This window comes from Xiphias gladius, chromosome 8, assembly GCF_016859285.1.
Source record: "Xiphias gladius isolate SHS-SW01 ecotype Sanya breed wild chromosome 8, ASM1685928v1, whole genome shotgun sequence".
In the NCBI taxonomy this organism is placed as follows: Eukaryota; Metazoa; Chordata; class Actinopteri; order Istiophoriformes; family Xiphiidae; genus Xiphias; species Xiphias gladius.
In genome coordinates this window covers 21072867-21092677 of record NC_053407.1, presented here as the reverse complement: position 1 = coordinate 21092677, position 19811 = coordinate 21072867, and the positions used below count along the sequence as shown (strand labels likewise).

The 19811-nt window shown below is 42.9% G+C and overlaps 1 protein-coding gene and 1 non-coding gene across 5 annotated transcripts; one reads left to right on the top strand and one right to left on the bottom strand.

The window, feature by feature from the left end:
- Positions 1 to 1751: 1751 nt before the first annotated feature.
- Positions 1752 to 1840, bottom strand: trnay-gua. Its single transcript is given in 2 exon segments — positions 1752 to 1787; positions 1804 to 1840. It is a non-coding gene; the product is annotated as a tRNA-Tyr (tRNA).
- Positions 1841 to 1940: 100 nt separating this feature from the next.
- Positions 1941 to 19400, top strand: LOC120792985 (netrin-4-like). 4 transcript variants are annotated; one of them, XM_040132462.1, is made up of 12 exons: positions 1941 to 2102; positions 2608 to 2705; positions 8467 to 8887; positions 10426 to 10982; positions 13448 to 13720; positions 14464 to 14590; positions 14846 to 15034; positions 15843 to 16050; positions 16188 to 16300; positions 16428 to 16496; positions 17170 to 17343; positions 17789 to 19400. In XM_040132462.1, exons 4-12 carry the CDS (start codon positions 10491 to 10493, stop codon positions 17929 to 17931), a joined length of 1788 nt encoding a protein of 595 aa, XP_039988396.1. In that variant the 5' UTR covers positions 1941 to 2102; positions 2608 to 2705; positions 8467 to 8887; positions 10426 to 10490; the 3' UTR covers positions 17932 to 19400. The 4 variants fall into 4 exon arrangements, with proteins under 4 accessions (XP_039988396.1, XP_039988397.1, XP_039988395.1 ...); XM_040132463.1 differs by lacking the exon at positions 1941 to 2102 and adding an exon at positions 2255 to 2439; XM_040132461.1 differs by lacking the exon at positions 1941 to 2102 and having other exon boundaries at positions 2480 to 2705.
- Positions 19401 to 19811: the final 411 nt, after the last annotated feature.

Genomic DNA, 19811 nt, shown 5'->3' with positions numbered 1-19811 from the left:
CTGGTCTGGGCTGAGAAACCACTCTGCCACCTTGAGGTGCAGTGAGGAAAAACCTGAGGAACATAAAGGTGGTATGTCACGGACCCACAAAGGCAGCTGTGGTCAACAAATTTAAAGGAGACAACTCGTAACAGACAGTAGCACTGGGGGCAGATATCTGTTGTACACCGATATAGTACAATGTTACAATAAAGATGTGCTTAGCCAAACTGAATTCGGTGGGACCACAAGTTAATTTGTGTTGTTGCAATCTCAGCTTTTTCAACACATAACCTCAATTGCTATATTTAGTTTTTCTGCAGTGACTTGTGGACTTTACAAACACTTATCATTGAATGAAAGGCAAAAATGTGTTTCCACAGAAACCACGAACACACTCTAAAAGACAATAGCTCCTGATTAAACAGAGAGGAATCTCTGTTAGAGGCAAAACCAGGGCAAAAAACTTGGAAGTGTTTATTAGCAAACCTTTCTGAAGCCCAGTGTACATAACTGTGCAAAAGTTTTAGGAACCTTAGATTCTTTTCCATCACGCAGTACCGTAAGGGGGCGCGTCTGATGGATCCCAAATTCAGTCTGCAGCGTGACAAAAACCCCAAATATACAGCCAAAGTCATGAAGAACTATGCTCAGTGACAAGAACAACAAGAAGTCCTGCAACAGATGGTCTGGCCCCCACGGAGCCCTGATCTCAACGTCATGGAGTCAGTCTGGGATTACAAAGGGTGGTCACACCAATAAGTGATTTGACTCAGGCATCGTCTGTTTACTGCAATTTGTATGCAGATAAATAAAATCTATTCATGGCATTATTTTTTGAAAGCATCCCCACTTTACTTTTAGTGCCTAAAACCTTTGCACATTACTGTGTGTTGTGCGTCTAAATGTTCTTCAGTGGTATACCAAGCCTGGGCATGTGTCAAAACATCCATCCATCTAATCAGTACAAACCAACATTCCTGTATAGGTTTGTCCATGTTTTGAGGCAGAATTTACAAACGTTACAGTGATGGAAATGACTTTTTAGTCACGATGTTTGAGAAATTACAATCATACGATACAGTCAATACGACGTAGGACACAGTTAGTCTTGCAGTCTTTCTGGGTCGATACTGACAACAACAACAAAAAATCCCTTTCTAACTAACGCTAACCCAGATTCTTAGCAGGGCAAGAGGCAAAGGCAAAAGCAGTTAAGAAGTACCAAGGCTAATTCAACATTCATGCCACTTGTTGAAGATGCAAACAAATGGGATGGAAGGCGATGCCAATATTTCATTATTTGCTGATATACTGATTACTCATAATGGCTATGTTTGGAATTTGAGAATGATAATATCACTGTGTGTACATTGTAAAATTTTAGCTACTTACACCTGTTTTACAGGTGTACTTGAAATCTATTTACTGAAAACTGTCCCAAAAGTAGTAAGTGCCCCTATTTTTCTTCACTTACGAATTCTAATTCCTAAAAGGGGGTTCATTTAGCAGATGACCACTTGTGAGAATATCATTAATCTGTTGCAAGGAGACCGTTAAATAGCGATATTTCAGAGTGATAACCTATCGATCTGACAATCTCAACCCCAAAATCCCGTTCGCTTGCATCTCCAACAAAATGGCGGATTTCTCACTGCCCCAACAATGCCCGTATGTACTTTCGAAATAATTGCAGGAACAACGAACGTTGTTGTAAATTACCTGAGACTGCACGCAGGCCTCGCCGTTGTGCCGACGTACAAAAATGAGTCTCCTTCGAGCCGGATTCGAACCAGCGACCTAAGGATTTCAGCTGTGCTGCCTCTACAGTCCTCCGCTCTACCAACTGAGCTATCGAAGGGACACTGACGACCACTGCCACGATATTGTATTCAAAGCGTAGCCGGCACACGATTTATTGCTTTCTGCAGATACTTCCGCCCCTCACGACGATGGTCTCTTGAATAGCTAACAGCATCGTGACAGAGCTACCAGTGAAATCAAACACCTAACGTTCGCTAACGAGCCAACTACTTTGATCAGCTTTCATTGGCTGTAAAGGAGGCACTGCGTCGACTGAAACCCTCGTTGAGGAAATTTAAGCAAGAACTCTTAAAAATAATGTTAGTTAAGTTTAAAAAAAAACAAACAAACAAAAAGTGAAAGCGGACTCAGCTAATGTTAGTGCTAAAGCTACCTGTCAGCTAGCTAAGTTGGCTGTAGCTGCTACGCACAGTGCAACTAAAACAAAGACCGGAAAAAGTTTAAGTTTAACATGTTTTCTCAACGATACACTTGTTACTTATCCTCATTTTGACAAAGCTTCAAATACTCAGCTAACGACGGGGAGAACTAATAAATTAACAAAGTAAAAGTATTACCTAACCTACTTCTCTAGCCCCTGTACACGCACACGTACAGGTGTGAAAGATCCAGTGATCAGAAATGGGGTGGATCCAGGTCTAGATCTTTTTTCTTTTTTTTTTCTGTACCACAATTTAACAGGGCAGTTTTTGTTCACCTGTTGCCGCAATACAACACCAAACAAACACCGCGGCGAGGTCTGCATCTTGTATGGCTGGAGTTGTGTGCGTGCCTGTGTGTTTGTAACGTATATTGTGTGTTTAGTTCACAGGATGTTTGTTGAGGAACGTGAGACGCACTGCTCAGGCCTCGGCCAGCGCTGGGGGCATTTGTTATCCTCCACAGGAGAAACAGGAAAAGAGGTGAGTGACGACCAGAGCAAAAATAAAACCATATGAGACTCCGACTCTCCTCAACAGCTCGCAAGTATCGCGGATTATCAGCTTGCGTCACTTCTGATGCCTCCACAACCTCATTTGGGAGTTACTGTAACTGTGATCAACACAAATGACTGTAATTACACAGTCCACAATCCTCCTAAAAGCAGCGATTACAGCGGTTGTTTCTAGGGACAAATTAGACATCAAAGTTCAGCACCTTGAAGACATTTCAGCAGAGGTTAAGTCAGTGAACAAGGAGGAGTTTCGCTCGTCTTATCATCACTGCCATCTCTTATGGTGCCCTAAAAAACAGGAAATAGCAATGTTGTTATGTTTGTGGAGGGTTTATCTCTGGAAACACTTTGGTGTTGTCTCTGCAGTGCTGATAGCTGCTGTGGTCAACGTATTATTGAGGGTTAACTGTGTGCAACGTGCGTTGTGCTTTAGAGTTACGGTGGATTAAAGAGATCTTTGAGTAAAATGCACATCAAGATAACTGCATTTAACTGTAGGAGAGATTTATCTCACACGAGCTTTTCTGTGGAAAATCGAAACCACACTGACGACAGAAATTTACTGTGAACCTGTTAGGTTACCGGTTAATGTTTTAGGTTAGAATAAATTCCTTTTGACAGACAGGACTAGAAGATCTCTGTAGGATATTTCCCCGTTGGACATTTCACAGATGAAACGCAGGGAAAATTTTCAAATGTGAACATGGAAGGAAAAGTCTAGATATCTTAGTTTGAGATTGGGAAGATTCAGCTTTTTACATTTTAGGCTTTTACCTGATGTGCTTACTCAGAATGACTTAATCAGTACAAAGTACATTATGTTTATTCCAGTCTAGGCTGCACAAGGTCAAGGTGCAGTAGCAGACATCACCAAAGGGGACGTTGCAAATTGCACCATAACAACGAGACAGGTACGTTGCTGCAAAAGAGACTTGCTGGAATGAATGGCTGAACATCTGCCTAACTGAAGATCCCGACATACCAGATACAGTTACGACATTTCCAGAGGCAGGTGAATTAATCAAATCTCTTATGTATATTGCTGAATGATGAGGTTATTGAATTGAGTGAACGAAGACTTATGGCCCAAACATGACAGATTTATACACACGCCAACAAAACGAAGGAGCGAATTCTGTGGGATGAATCCTAAGGAGTTAGAGGAACCCTTGTACCCCTTTAATTTGTCCAAAACCCCAATCATTTATGGATAATTCCATGTCTGTACAATAAATTACTACATTGTACCTTAATAGAGTCATTTTTAATCTAAATCTCTCTTCTGTAAAACCAAATCCAATTTTAACCACTAGGTGGCAATATTCCCCCATTTCAAGAAATGAAAAACGTGTCCTTGAATCAATACCCTCTACAGTATTACATGCTAAGAGAGATGATTTCTTTCTTGTAAAAATACAGTTTTTAGGTCAGGTCAAATCATTATCTGTTTTGTACACACAACAGTGTGGTGTTGCATACAAATAAAACCCAACCTTCTTTTTAAGTATAATTTATTCATAAACACAAAAACAGAAACATTACTAATACCACTGAGGTGAAAACTGACCATGATCATGATCATGGTCTTTTTCACATTTCAGAGGGAAACCGTGTACTAGCTTAAGCTGCTTGTTCAGGTTCAGGTTCAGGTTGTTTCTCATTGACCCTAGTGCTACACAGAGCAGACATACAAACACCACAGAGTCTTAAGGGTATTAAGCAGCAAACACAGTCTTTCGGATATAAATACACAGACCACCGGCAATTGTTACTTTGCGGATTCAAAATTTACATTCAGAACTTAAGATCATTTTATAAAATGTGATGCATTGTTACAGAATGAACAACCCATCAGAATATCAAACAGTTTAAAATGAGCCTCTCAACAACCCATAGCGACATTAAAATGTTGCTTACGCATGAACATATCTATAATTGTAGTCCAATAATTTAATACATACAATTATATATTTCTGAGTACTTTTACTTTTGACACTTTATGTATATTTTTCTGATAACAGTTTTACATGTAGCAGTGTATTTTTACATTTTACTACTTTTACATAAGTAAATGATCCGAGTACTTCTTCCAGCACTGGGAACGGGTCATCGAGAGACAAAAATCAATGAGTGTGTCGAGCAGCAAAGTCACGACAATAATTACTTTCTGTCAGGTTCATTAAAGGCTTGTAATGATAAATAGGACCTGCAACCAGGCTGCTCTCTGTGCATGTCCACTCGTTCAAAATGAAGATATATTCATCTTGCCCCGACCTGCCTTTACAGCAGGCTAACATGTTACATGCTTAGTTGCTCCTAAACACAGTTACAACAACATGGGGACAGACCTGGAGCTTAAAGCAGGGTCACCCTGGTGAGGCAGACATTCCTCTCATAACACAGGCAGGCTCCAATACCCAAATCTTCTCCATCCTTTACTGAGATTATCAGCCTGTCTGCCTCTCAATCGAGAGCATCTACGGGGAGCTACTTAACCCCCCTTCCCAGCCGCTTCCTCACCTAAAGTAAAGGTTTTGAAGGGTGGATCCTCAAGACATGTTACCATCAATCAGGCATGCTAATAGATGGCTTCACAACACAGACGTTATAGTTATCCTCAACCTAGCAGAAACTTTCAAATGTTTTATGGCTCTTCTTCATTGAAGTGCCTTTTAAAAGCCATCAATGTTACAACTAAGTGGCACAATAGGTGCAATTTTATTTAAGTAATGGAGCAATTTTCTCTCAGCAAAGTTTCAGCTTGGAGCAACGAAAAGGCATCCTCGTGATAAACAACTGCCAGAGCACTGCCTTCCAAGGTCACCACGTCCGTCACATCCTCAGGGGCCATCCCATGTGACCTTGGCTTTTTGAGAGGGATACACCCTCAGTGTTTTGCTATGTAAATTTGCAATGGAAAAAAACTCTTTCGTTGGCCTTCGCTATTGTGTCCTACACAATGAAGATCACAAACTCACTTATTGATACCACCCTGACATTGTGCCAACCACATCTTTAGGTCCTGTTTCCATACTCCAGGCCAGTTCTATAAAGTGTACAGAGTATAAATCTCTATAATGGAATCTTTGAAAGTTATCCTCACTGTATACTTTTATACTTTTATACAGGAAATTACGGATGGTGTGCGCCATTGAATGTCAATTGACCTATGACCAGTTTCACATTTGAAAATATCACAAAAGTAAAACATTTTTTCCTCTACTGATTTTATGTGTTTTCCATGAGCAGCAAATTTCCAGGATACGAGAAGAGCTTACACTGTATTGGTATTTTTTAGGAACACAATACAATACAACTTTATTGTCCACCACAGTTGATTAGACTACATCTTCACAGAACACAACATTTAGACATACGAAATAAACAATAATGAAATGTACAGCCACAAAGAATTATAACAGATGTAAAACATGGGGGTGCTCTCCACCAAAAGTATGAGTGGTGATACAAGTCATAGCAGGTAAATGCAAACCCCCCCCCCCACAAAGGGGAACATTGTATTTGCTTATTTTCCAGTGATATTTTGCCAGACAAAACCTCTAACTGTTCACAATTAGTGTGTAATGTGCAACAGGTCCCTTCCTTTTTAACACTGTGTGACCATGATCTGTAATATTAGTTATTTCAACCTATTTCGGCTACAAGTTTGCTTTTTCAGTTATCGCTTATTGGATTCACAGAAGAAGAGCTCAAACCTGGGGTTTGTACAGTATTAAAAAGTGTCACTGTTTCCTCTCCCACTGTTACTGTAGATACTGTATGTGTTTCCTTTCCTACTTTTGTTCACCTCATGGGGTAGATGACATGACACAGGTGCACTTTAGCCATCTGTGGGCCTTCTGTTCCCCTCCCATAACACTAAAAAATAAAATGGGACAAATCCGCCTGCCTGGCTTTTATTAAGGTGAAACTCCCACAGTTTGCCTGTTTCCGTGTCCACTCTTGCTGTTCATTCAGGCTTGTACTCAGTCATCTGTTGAGTCCTTCCTCTGCAGGAAGAGAGCGTGTCAAAAGGTGACGTGAAATGTAAGAGTATAGACTTCCAGAAGTGTCTGGATGGAGGAGGCTGCTGAGGGAAGGAGGTGTGCGTGTGTGGAGGGGTAGGTGAAGCAATCGCTGTGCTAAGTAACATCAAGAGTTTTTCTACTGTCTTTATATATAATGAATAACCAATAGTGTTAATGCCAAATGATTTACATCATGGGAAGAGTTGCATTTTGGAAATAATATTTACGTAACACAGACCCTGTTTCATTTTTTTTGTCATTACAGATTAAACCATCTGATGAAATGTGGGTGAGGGCAATGTTATGGCTAGGAGCAAGCAGACAGATAGCCCTGATAAACGTCATAAAAATGGAAGCAGTGTAACCAGCGACAGAGGGTGTTTGGAGCCTTCTGTTTAATGCCTAGCCTGTGGGCACGGCACCTACCCTCCTTGCCTGGAGCACGTCTGGCTTTTTGTCTGGCTTTTACAGGAGAGTAGACAGATTACTTGCAAGGGGTTGAGACGGTTCAGTGAGCTGAAGGTACTAGGTGACATGGCAGCATAAAGGGGGGAGGGAACCATATCCTTTTACAGTCTGGAAATAAAGCAGGCCAGAAGCGGCGGAACGGCCCTGAGTCTGTCATCTTATTGGGCCATTAGATAACGAAGCCACAGCAGCACCACTGGCTGTGGAGGTCCAGCACCAAACTGTAGCGGGCAGGGAAATAATTTAACACGAGGAGTATTTCATCCAAACGTTTCACATTATTGAACCTAACCCTCTGGCTGTATAGTAATGTCTGACCTTCCATTCATAACTGCATTTATCTGCGGCATTCCCAGATACACGCTGGAGTCTTTGCCTGTGGTATGCAGTTACAAGTTGCTTGTTTAATCATACAATAAAACTGGGATGATTACTGAATTTGGAGCTTTTGAATGAAACAGTGTTTTCTATTAAAGGAATAGTTCAGTGTTTTGGGGAATACGCTTATTTCTTTTCTTGCTGAGTGTTAGATGAGAAGATTGATTACACTCTCATGCCTGTATGATAAATGTAAAGCTTCGGTCAGCAGCTTGTTAGCTTAGCTTAGCAAAACAGCTTGCCAGGCTCTGTCCAAAAGTAACAAAATCCAGTGAACACCACCTCTCAAGCTCAATAATTAACATGTTAAACTGTATATCTTGTTTGTTTAATCTATAATATACCAAACTGAAAATGACAAGTTGTAGTTTTATTGGGGGGGGTTACATGCAGGACTATTTCTTGATTGGGTGCAGTGACCTCCTGGAGCCTCCGCCAAGAAATAGTTCAGTACCTAACCCCTGTAAACCAGAAGACTGACAATTTTTCACTTTGCTCATTGTATGGGTTAAACAAACAAGATATAACATGTTAATTTGTGATCTTAAGAGATGCTGACAGAGAGACAGAGCCAGACTATCTGTCAGACTGTGTCCCCCCCGTTTCCATTCTTTACACTAAGCTAAGCTATAAAAGCTCATGGCAGCAGCTACGCATTTACCCGACCGACATGAGAGTAGTATCAGTATGCTCAGCAAGAAAGACAATAAGCATATTTCCCCAATTATCTGATTATTCCTTTAATTATATGGCTCAACAGAATTCAAGTTGTGTAACAGAGAATAACAACAAACAGCTGGAGTTAAAGAGAGTAAAGGAATTTGTTTGTAATATGGCTTGCTTTCATCCTGCTAGGGGAATACAACACAGACTGTCCAAGATTAGACATCCTTCCTGCAGCATTTTTCAGGGTGACTCCTGGGATTTGAGGACCGAACAACATGCAAGTGGTGTACAAAGAAAACAGCTCAAGGTGCATCACCCCTTGCCCCCGGCGGATCATCTGGAGACAACCGAAATAACCCATGCAAATTATAAAAACACACGGAAACCATACCCTGTCCCCTTTAAAGAGAAGAGGCCGCCACTGTGACGAGCGTCACAGTATTCTAGGAATGTCCTGAGCCGTCAGCGCCGGGACGCCTCAGGGAAGAGGCTGAGAATGCTCACGACTCCCCTTCTCCTCCTTCGGCATGTGCACACGCACACACATGCGAGGATGATTCATATGACAGGCCATATTCACAGAGAGAACAGAGTACCCCTGACCTCACAGGTATGATGTATACTCTCCCCGACACTGATCCCTTTTCATCTTCCCTCATCAGCCTGTCCTCTCTTTGGCTGTCTACTCTACTTTTTCTCAGACTGTCCACACTTGAAAGCTTTTACGTGGTATCAAATGAATATGAGAAATCTTGTAAGCTGCCTCTAGTATTATATACCATTTCTTTTTTTTTTTTCTTGGAATGTCTCTTTTTACTCCGTGAGATGATGTCACTGTAAAAGTTAAAAAAAAAAAAAAAAAAAGTGCAGCTGGATGATTACTGGGGTCAAGGGTTGTGCGACCCCTCAGGTCCAGCGCTGCTGTCTGTCTGAAGAGGCAGGTAGAGCTGGTTAATGAGTGGCAGTTAGAAATAAGTGGGGATGTGTGGCAGGAATGCAACACGCTGAAACACCTGTCGGTCAGCGCTTGAGTGCTTGGGTGGTTTGTGGAGGCGATCGAAACGTCTCAGTCTTTGTTTCATAGACCCCCCTCAACAGTTCTTTTCGACTCTAAATCTGATGGCAACCAATTTCTTCCATCATGGGTGCTTTCTGAGGCATGCGGAGGAGAAAAAGCTACTGCTGCTCTGGGGTAAAATATGCATGTACTGGTTTGAGGCTAACAACAGTTGCCCTTTGTGTATAATAATCCTTCTCATCATGATGATTACAAGATGATCAGCATTTTCCAAAAACATTACCTTTAAAATAGAGTACATGCTAAAAAAAAGTCTGCCAGAGAGGGTTTTGATATTATTGCCCCTTTTTTTTTTTTTTTTTTTTTAAAAAGGGCTGAATTTGGGAATCAGAGGGGGAGGGGTGTGGGAAACGACCAGGCGAGGGCGGTGCTAACCTCTTGATATTCCCAAATCTCAATGAACTCTCCGCAGCGAAGTGGAACCCTGACGTGCGCGGGATGAAGTAATCTAAGGAAAATGACTGCGGGGCTCTTGGGTGACACTTGTTGCGTCTAGCGAGGCATTTTCTTCACCATGACAGACAGGAATACGCTCGCATCTCTGGTCTGTCGCGTTTCTTAATTCCTGCGTCGTAACGATTGGTCAGTTGTTTATTTTATATTAAAAAAAAAAAAGGAATGTTGGATTATTAACAAGTGGATATCCTTGGATCAAGCTGTCGAACGTGCCCTCCTGCCTCCGTCGATAAACGCAAGTCCTTCAGAATGAGCGTGTGGACTTTGCTTATCATTTTCCCGGTGTGCGCATCCTCTCCTCTTTTAGCCGGTGAGTTTGAACTTGTGCGGCCGAGACTTTCACACACGCGCTTTTATGAAGATGTGAAGTGATTTAAACTAGCATTGGGTCTGCTATTTAGGGAATGCATCCACGTGCCTCACAGCATCACAACCGCACACATTTCAAGACGGGGGGGGGTTGGGGAAGCGGGAACCGAACTCGCAACCTTTGCAGTAGCCCTAAGGCACTGCTCTGCCCATTGAGGCAAAAAAGAAACATCGTTTTACAACTGCAATCCTTCTGTCATCTTCACGCAGATTGTACTGAAATAAACGCGCATTTTTCTTACCAGAAACGCCTCAAGGCAAAGATCCACTCGCGGAGAGCAGCTGCTCCGGCCGAGCCTGCAACCCCCGCATGGGCAACCTGGCCCAGGGCAGAGTGCTGAGCACCCGGTCGACCTGCGGCTCCAACTCTTCAGAGCCCTACTGCTTCTACAAACAGACGGCTGCCCCCCGCAGAAGGGAGGCCTGCTCGGCGGCAAAATGCAGCAAGTGCAGCTCCGCCATCCCCGGCCAGGCGCACCCTCCCTCTGCCATGAGCGACTCCTCTTTCCGCTACCCTCACACCTGGTGGCAGTCGGCGGAGGGGGTGAAGGAGGAGACGCTCCAGTTGAACCTGGAGACTGAGTTCCTCTTCACCCATCTCATCCTGGTTTTCCGCTCCCCCCGGCCTGCTGCCATGGTGCTGGAGCGTTCCCAGGATCACGGGCACACATGGAAGCCCCTCCGATACTTCGCCAGGGACTGTGAGGAGGCGTTTGGCCTGGCAGAGGGCTCATCAGTCGGGGAGAGTGGGGCAACATGCACCTCCAAGTACTCAGGAGCTTTTCCTTGTACGAGAGGAGAGGTAAGTACAGTGGCTAGTCCGGAAAATTTTTACATCTGGTACCTGAGGGGTGACAAGTGGTTTTGACAGTGGCATGAAAGGGGAGTGGTTGGGGCCCAAAATAAAAAAAATACAAGGTACTTCTGCAGGTAAATCCCAACAGAAAATAGGTAATAACTAAAACATGTGATTTTAGATTGATAGGGTATGGTGCAGTACTTTACTGGAGTCGATATGAAGAGAGAGCAAACACACTATGAGGTGGGCTTTATCTGTTGTAGTTTTTCTGTCCATTTCCTGCCTGTGTCGGTGCTTGTGACAGCTCAGAGACATAGAGGTGCCTGAAAATGACCTTGTTTTACATTAACTTCTTTAGGAGCAGGAAAACCTTGGGGGGGGGGGCTGGCCTTATTGTAAGTGTGGCAGCTGAACCCCCCCCCCCCCCAATAGATCCACCCCTGGGTGAGAATCGTGCAGCAACAATGTGGGTGTCACTTTAACTCAGAAAAATCATTACTGTGTCTGTAATACGAAATGTAACAGCTTTTGAACACGAGTTGAAGTGTCTTCACTTAATGTGAATCTCCTTAAGGGCTTTGCAATAGGACTGAAATTAAATTACTGTTATATTTTTGGCAAATTGAAAATCTGTAAAATTATCAAATTGATGTTCAACGCAAGGAACTGGTTTCCACTGTTACATATTAGATCAGACAAACCTCTTTAAAGGTATAAAACAAACAGCAGAATTTTGCAAATCGATCATATGATCATATTTACACAACATGATTCCACAGAAAGTTTGTGGACGGTAATTATCACCCAGCCCTAACCTTCACTGAATAAAATCTTCGCTATAAGTACACTCGGTTATACAGCCAGTAATGACTGATTTTTTGACGAGTGAGGAGGATGCTGGGGCTCAGACGAAGCTTTAAAGGAGAAAGAGATGGTTTTTAATAATGGACTGTGTTTATTTCTGAGATCTGAGAGTGACCACATCAAAACATGCTGCCAGACATTCCCCCAGAACTTCACAGCAATAACACTCGCCATCTGCTCTGCTCGTGTTGTCCATTTACTGGCACCAAGATCCTCTAAAAGATGATATCACACAAACCGCTGAACAGTTGATCAAGCTTTGTAAACTGATCTCCTCTGATGGGCTGTGGAGGATTTTTTTGTTTGTTTGTTTTTTGCCAGCCTTCTAAGCCCCAAACTGCTTTGACACGCACAAGTAGAATATTACAGTTCACTTTTATCTCTGATGTTCTCCCAAAGCATTTTTGGCCGTGCTGTATCATCCAGATAACCAGCTATAGCTATTTCATGAGCAGACACAATCATTCACACACGTGGCGGCAGATAGAGACTCTCCCTGGCCAGTAAGGATGTGTTTTACTGCAAAGTGCCTCCGACCACGCTGGGAGGCTCTGGTTGCACGTCTGAGTGAATATATGGTTCTGACTGATCTCATAATTGCAGTGTATTTGCAGCAAGTATGTGTCTCACTACAGTTTGTTAGCTCCCTCATGTAAACCCCTCACTCATTATAATTAGTGTCTCTGTTGCTCAAGGCTCAAAGACATCGCCGAAATGTTGTGTGAAAATGCAAAGGGTTTTGGTAATAAAACAATAGTGCAGACATCATGTACTTAGTTTAAACTGTCCGCTTGCAGGAATGAGCTTAAGGATAGTACAAAATATATTCATTATGATACAGCATTTAAGTCTCCCTTGTGTACAGTACAAATGGACAATGCCAGATGTATTAAGTATGGATAGTAGACTATAAAGGTAAAATTTTCACGTTTTCATTTCAGCAAAGATTATGTGTGGGCTCTTTGCCGTCATGACTTTAAAATACACTGTTAAATTCAATTTAATTGGATTCAGTTATATTAAAGGTTTAAAAAAGGAAGTTTTGGAGTCAGAAAATTTTCACAGCACAGAGATGCACAGAACTGCAGTGAAAATTTGATTGAAAATAAAACGTCTCTCCAGATGAATATGGTTTTGGGTCTAGAACCTATTCACCCATGCCCCCTGCTTTCTTTGGTATTTCTATGAAAATCCTTAAGCACCTTACTTTGTGTCTGACAGTTGTCATTTGTGATGTTATAATGATGAGTAATGACCATGTCTACATTTTTTTTTATATAGACAGAGAGGATGCATCTGAAAGATCAACATACCTCTAAACTTAATGAGGGACAACAAAAACCGTTTGTCCATGTTTATGTTGGCGCTTACTCTGATTTTCGTAGAATAGCAGCTATTCAAAGAGCATGAAAGGTGAAGCAGACTGATGCCTGTTTTTTATTTTGCAGACCGCGTAAAAAGAGGAACTGACATAATTTATGTTTTTCGTCATGGTCTGTCAGTCTCTCTAAGATCAGGCTTTTCACTTGTTAGAGAGGCTTTTACAAGTCAAACAACAAAGGTTCTGAGAGCTTCTCATGTGCTTTCTGTCCTTCAATTTCCAGGTGATCTATCGAGCCTTGTCTCCCTGGCACTCAGTTGATCCCTATGGACCAGCTGCGCAAGACCAGCTCAAGATCACCAACCTGAGAGTCCGCCTGATGCAGCGCCAGCCGTGTCCCTGCCAGGCCAAACAGCCCAGTGCTGCTGAACTCCCCACGGACCATTACGCCATATATGATTTTATTGTCAAAGGCAGTTGCCTTTGCAATGGACATGCTGACCACTGTGTTCCAGCCAGGGGCTACCAACCCAGCCAGCAGAAGACCAGTAACATGGTGAGCTATTTTGAGCTGTGAACTTACAGCTTGCAGGTGCATGATACTCCACTAACAAAATGCTCTTGTACAGTTTGTTCTGTTGTGAAAACTTAATCAGCTGTTGTGTCTTGCTGAAGTCTGCTGATGGTTTCTGTTTGTCTCCATTTTTGTTAATGTGGTGAGATTGGGAGGAGAAGGTTTGGGGTTTTGTTCCCACCACTCCCTTGTTACTCAGCTGTGCTCTGGTATGTGCTGCTGAACCCGAGGGTTGCAGTGAAGACTGGATATTAGGCCAGAGCTTTACCTACCATTACAGAGATTTAAGGATGTTGAAACCTTAATTATGGTATTCAGCCTAATGCTTTAACAACCCATAGTCTCTGTCATGTTATTCTCTTTACTGTAAATGGAGAACAGAAGCACTAGTTTAATTCCAACATGGCCTGAGGGAGCGTAAACAAGTTACACAGGCAGCAATAAACTGCAAACACTGTGATTATGCATATAGATGTTAGTATGTTGCAATACTTAAGAAGGAGCATCACCATAGGCACATCACATGTAGGGACAAGGCTATTTGAAATCCGCATAGATGAAAAGAGTTAACGCCTGCACGCAGACTGCAAACCAAAAAATGTATTTAAATTTATAATGTTTTGATCCCAGTCGCGTCTTTGTCAAGCCAAAACTTTCAAAAAATTGTCACCAAAAAAAAAAGGTAAGTACAGGTTCATTTTCTTTTTGTTGTGTTTGCCTGGCAGGTCCATGGCAAGTGCGTTTGCAGACACAACACAGCCGGTGACCACTGCGAGCGCTGTGCGCCTCTCTACAACGACCAACCCTGGCAGGCTGCCAACGGCATCATGGGGACACCGCACGAGTGCCAGAGTGAGTGATGGGGCAAGAGTGTCAAATGCAGAGTGGGACACAGAGCATGGAGACTTACCTCGAAAATGAATTTAGAGTCATACATCCCATGTAACCCTTTAGACACTGATGCTTGATGAATAACACAGCAGTTCCTCTTTTTATGTCAGCTACTGTAAGAGTTGTCCCTGCTATCACAAGGTTTTGCAAGATGAGCTGAGTGAGGGGAAAATATCTCATTCTCTCTATCATTGTATGTGTCCATCTAAAAAACAGAGTGCAAGTGTAACGGTCATGCCAAGAGCTGTCACTTCAGTCGTGGATTGTGGCTAGCAACAGGACGGCGGAGCGGTGGCGTGTGTGACGACTGCCGCCACAACACGGAGGGCCGTCACTGCCAGAACTGTAAGAAGGGTTTCTTCAGAGACCCCAGTCACCCAAAGACTGCACCGGACTCCTGCAAACGTAAGGCCCCTTTTAAGGCACTCCGAGTGTAGAGTCTTTATTCCTTAAACCATAATTCTGTCTGGATGAATGCCAGCTGAGAATTCCAATTAAGGGGAGCAGCCTTTGATATTTAGAGGGCAGTAATGGAAATTTGATTTTCTTTTAACCCTCCAGATGAAAGCAGATTTATTAACTGTTTGATAAGGGGATTTTCCTCCCAGCACCTTTTATAAATCCCTGTCTTGCCAGTGATGAGATCGTAAGATGACTCCAGTTTGCTCCTTAGCAGGAATGACAGAGACCTTACTGTTTTGGAATGTGACTGTAATTGCAAACAATGGAGGAATTTCCCATGGTCCATGCTGGGCACATTTTTCCCATTCTTGCCCTTTCCCCCCACCAAGCATGCTGCAGCATTTTTGAGACAAACATGCCGTTTTTGGAAACAGATAAAGCAAGTCTGTAACAAAAATCATGCCGTTATCACAAGAGACCGTCAGGCAGTGAGTCTGACCGTGTAGAGAGGGAGTGATTTACTGTCTGTTTTTGCTACAGCTGCTTAAAGCAAATTGATTGCAAGCACCCGGCTTGTCGTTTGTTACAAGAGGATGATAAAATACATGTAACTTTTATACTTCCATGGGAGTTCACTGTGTACACACTAAATAGCTTTGTTTTTGTTTCTACAAGCGTGTTTTTCCTTGGCATACATGCATGCGCATAACGTATACTGCGTGCTTGGAGTTTTGTGCCAAAGGAGGACAGACGTCTCTTGACTCAGACTGAGATGTTAACATGTGGTCCTCTTGTTCTGTCTCCTCTGCAGCCTGTTCCTGCCACCCCGTAGGCTCTGTCCTCTCAGGTGGTAGCCCTCTCTGCGACCCTAGCAGTGGGGAGTGCACTTGTAAACCTGGGGTTGGAGGCCCCCGCTGCGACAGCTGTATGATGGGATACTGGGGGCTTCATGAATACGGCTGCCGTCCATGTGACTGTACAGGGGACTGTGACCCCTACACCGGAGACTGCATTTCTGGGTGAGAGCCAAGACTTAGCCCTGTGTATTAGCGAATATAAAGCTGGATAAGGTGATGTACGGTGTATAGGTAGAGTCAATTCCTGATTAACACTGAGTGGAGCCCCGGATCTGACCGGTTTTCCCTCTGCGCCACAGCTCAGATGTGGAGGTCTTCTATACAGCCACTGGCCACATGGGACACAGCAGCAATAATAGTGAGACGGCACTCTTTAGGGTAGAGGAGCTTTTCTCTGCACTGCACCACTCTGGTGAGTCCCAGGTCATATCACGCTTAATAGACTGCACACAAAAATGCAGCTGTTTTGATCTTGCAATCTATACATCGTGATGAAATGATTTTCATGAATCTTATGATTTATGTTTTCGTTTTTCCAGAGAAATGTGAATGTGTAGAAGTAACCCTTGGCAACCCTAAACTCTTCTGTGCTGCAGAGTATGACTATGGTAAGTGATATTTGACACAGTAAATTGATTCAGTGTTGTCGGAGCCAGTCATGACAGTCAGGTATTGTGTGGCCGTTCAACGACATAATGAAGTCTGTGGCAGCTTAATACTCACCAGATCAGTTTCTAATAAAATTAGAAAATGCCCCTGCTTGTTCCGCTGGGTATCTTGTTTCCCTAAAGGGACCTATGGAGTTTTTTTTTATAAACAAACAAAATTTGACTTTACATTCAGTGTTACTCACCAAAACACATCATGTGTATGCATGAGGTCTAACAAACACGTTGAATGCATTTCCTTCCTCATACAACGTTTAAAAAGACAATTTTTGGATAATCTTGAAACCAGTGTTGTTTTATATCCATGTTTACGTGCTAGCAGTCTTCATCTTCCCTGCCTTTGTTTCCACATTGCTGCATTGCGGAAATTATTCAGCTTTTTTCAGAGGCTTGGTCGTGTGCCCCATGACTAGCAAAGTGATTTAGATTTGTAAAATGGGTGGAGTTCCACTTTAACCGTAGAAATGTGTTAAGAAAAGTTTCTATGGTGCAAACGTTTAAAAGTTAGAGAAGTGTAAAGTGTGCACTGATTTGTTGTAATTTGTAGTTGTTGGGCTGTTTTCTCACACAGCCAATTTGTTCAATGAGTGATTTATTGATGTTTCCTTGTCAGTGCTGGTGGTGAAGGTGATGTCAGCTCACGATAAAGGCTCCCATGCAGAGGTGGAGGTCAAGGTCAAGAAGGTCTTGTACCAGAACCTTCAGATGAAGATCCAGAGGGGAAGTGTCACCCTTTACCCAGAGTCCTGGACCACCCAAGGCTGTACCTGTCCCATCCTCAACCCAGGTCAGCTGCAGCCAGTTCCAATGAGCAACTTTATTGCTCACGAGGCAGAAGCCTATAATTAGTTGACTCTTGAATAGACAATCTGCCAGCTTTGTGCCGAATAGAAGATCTTTGTCGCTCCTCAAAGACACTTTGAGTGGGTGCCAGTGTCCTAGCCTCACTCATTTAGATTAGACATTTACAGCTTAAAGATTAGAGCCACCTCTCTGTTATAAGACTATTTCCCATCTAACACTTCACAATAATCCTTTCTGGCAACATTCATCCAAGCCAGTCATCACAGCACAGTATTTAACTCGTTGATTATAGTTATATAATAATGTTCTCTCTTTTTACATAAGGTACTTCCCACAGTGATTTTTTTTTTTTCCCCTTTTCTCTGTATTTTAGTGACATTCTCACTAGACTTTTAATTCACTGATGCTCTGCTTTGCCTTCTCTCCAGGATCTGAGTATGTAGTGGCCGGTCATGAAGACTGGAAGACCAGCCGACTGATGGTCAACACCAAGAGCCTGGTTAAACCATGGAAGTCAAGTCTGGGACGCAAAATCCTCCACATCCTCAGGAAAGACTGCGGCCGCTGGTAGGGCATCGCCAAGAACTGCAATGGACAGAGGGATGGCGAGGCGGAGGATCAGCTGTGACATACAGATGATGCGCTGGCTGGGTGAAATAATTGGCAAGACAAACACAGGAACTGTCTGAATTAGGCATTGCTTGGACACTAAAGTTAAAAAAAAAAAAGAGAGAACAAAACAGTGCCTACTTCAAGGTTTCACTTCAAGTCAAGTCCCCTGCCCTGAAAAACAGAATGCTACAATACTGCGGTCGTTGTAAAATTGTGGTAGATAGAAGCACATATTGTAAGCAGATACCTTGCCAGACGGCAGTCACTTAAGGATCAAAGAGAACAAAGCGAGCCGTAAAGACCTTCATCCAGACGAAGCTGATGTTAGAATCTCATTCTTGTGTTATGATATGCCTCAGCTCATCATTCTTTCCAGATTATTTACAAAGCAATAAGGAGTGTATGTTAAATACTCAATTATACTTTATTTCCTGGCTGAAGTTGCTGCCAGAGTTGATGAGCCAAAACAGTCATGTCCTGCTGTATCTGTTTCACTGAGAGCTGTTTGCTTTGAATTCTTGCAAAGGCCCAGACTGAACCCCGTCGTCTCACACATACTGGCGATAAATCATGAATGAGTCGACATCAGAATGTGTGTGTGAATGTGTGACCGTGGATGTGTGCATGTGCTTGATGTCCGGTGCAGGTCAGAACAAGTAACTCCTGGATGAGGAGAGAGGATGAAAAAAAAAAAACATTAAAGGAATCAGGCGGCTTAATCTGAACGGCTCTGTTTTGCTCTGACACACTCGCCCGCCCGCTGTCTGACAAGAGCAAAACACACTCCGCTCCACCCTCTCTGGTCTGCAGTACATGCAACAAGCTAAAACACTTGGGATTGAATTTGCGCTTACAGCTGGTTCAGTTACAAAAGTGGATAATTGTCGAGTTGCTTAGGTCAGACTCGATTCTGTGAGGATTTTCTACTGCCCTCAAAAAATCTACTTCCATAAGAGGAGGAATGAGGAGGATTCACTTGAGAGGGCCTCCCCAGACCCGACCCTGTGCGAGCCTGTGTGCGCGTGCGTGCGCTTGTGAGAAAGAGAGCACACACTCTCTTAACTTATGTTTCTCTTTTTGGCCTGTGACTCCTGCGGCCCCAAAATAAATATGTATTAAAAGCCTTAGTATCACATCCAGAGTCCACAGGCCATTTTTGAGCCGTGCCCAGTTAAGAATAGGCCTGGTGTGCTGTCTCCAAGAAGGACAAAACTGTGTGAGGAGGCATGATGCATTCCTCAGTCATAACATCACCGTCAATGTCCTCGTCCCAAAGACTTTACCAAAATAAGAAAAATGGGCAGGAAATATTCTTGTAAGGGGCAAAGTGGTGATTAAGGGTGCATGAACGTACTCTGCCGTCAATTTGACATTTGTAATGCTATTTCTGTGTGTCCTATTTTTTTCATCTAAACTGCATAAACTCCGTGTCAGTGTGTTCATTCTTAATGCTTCTGGGAAAAGTCTATTTGATTCCATGGTCACACTATGATGAGGCACGAGGCTATGAATAGCCTGGTGTTTCTTCCGGTAACATCTAACTGGTAGAGACGGCTGGCTGATGGTTGACCCATGTTTTAGTACCGCCCTCCTTTGGTTAAAAGAGAGAAATACACTTCTACATGGTTAAAAATTTTACATCATCACACCCAACGAGTTGCCACTTTATTAGGTACGGCTAGCTAAAACTAATGCAGTCTAATACAGCAGTCCTGCAATAAATCCTCCCTCATGAAGGTTCTAGTGTTCAATTTTTGTTAAAACTGTTTCAGATAGGTTGATTAAACTTTATAATTTTGGGGGCTGTAGTTTGCGGTGCTGTTGAACTGTATTGCATTA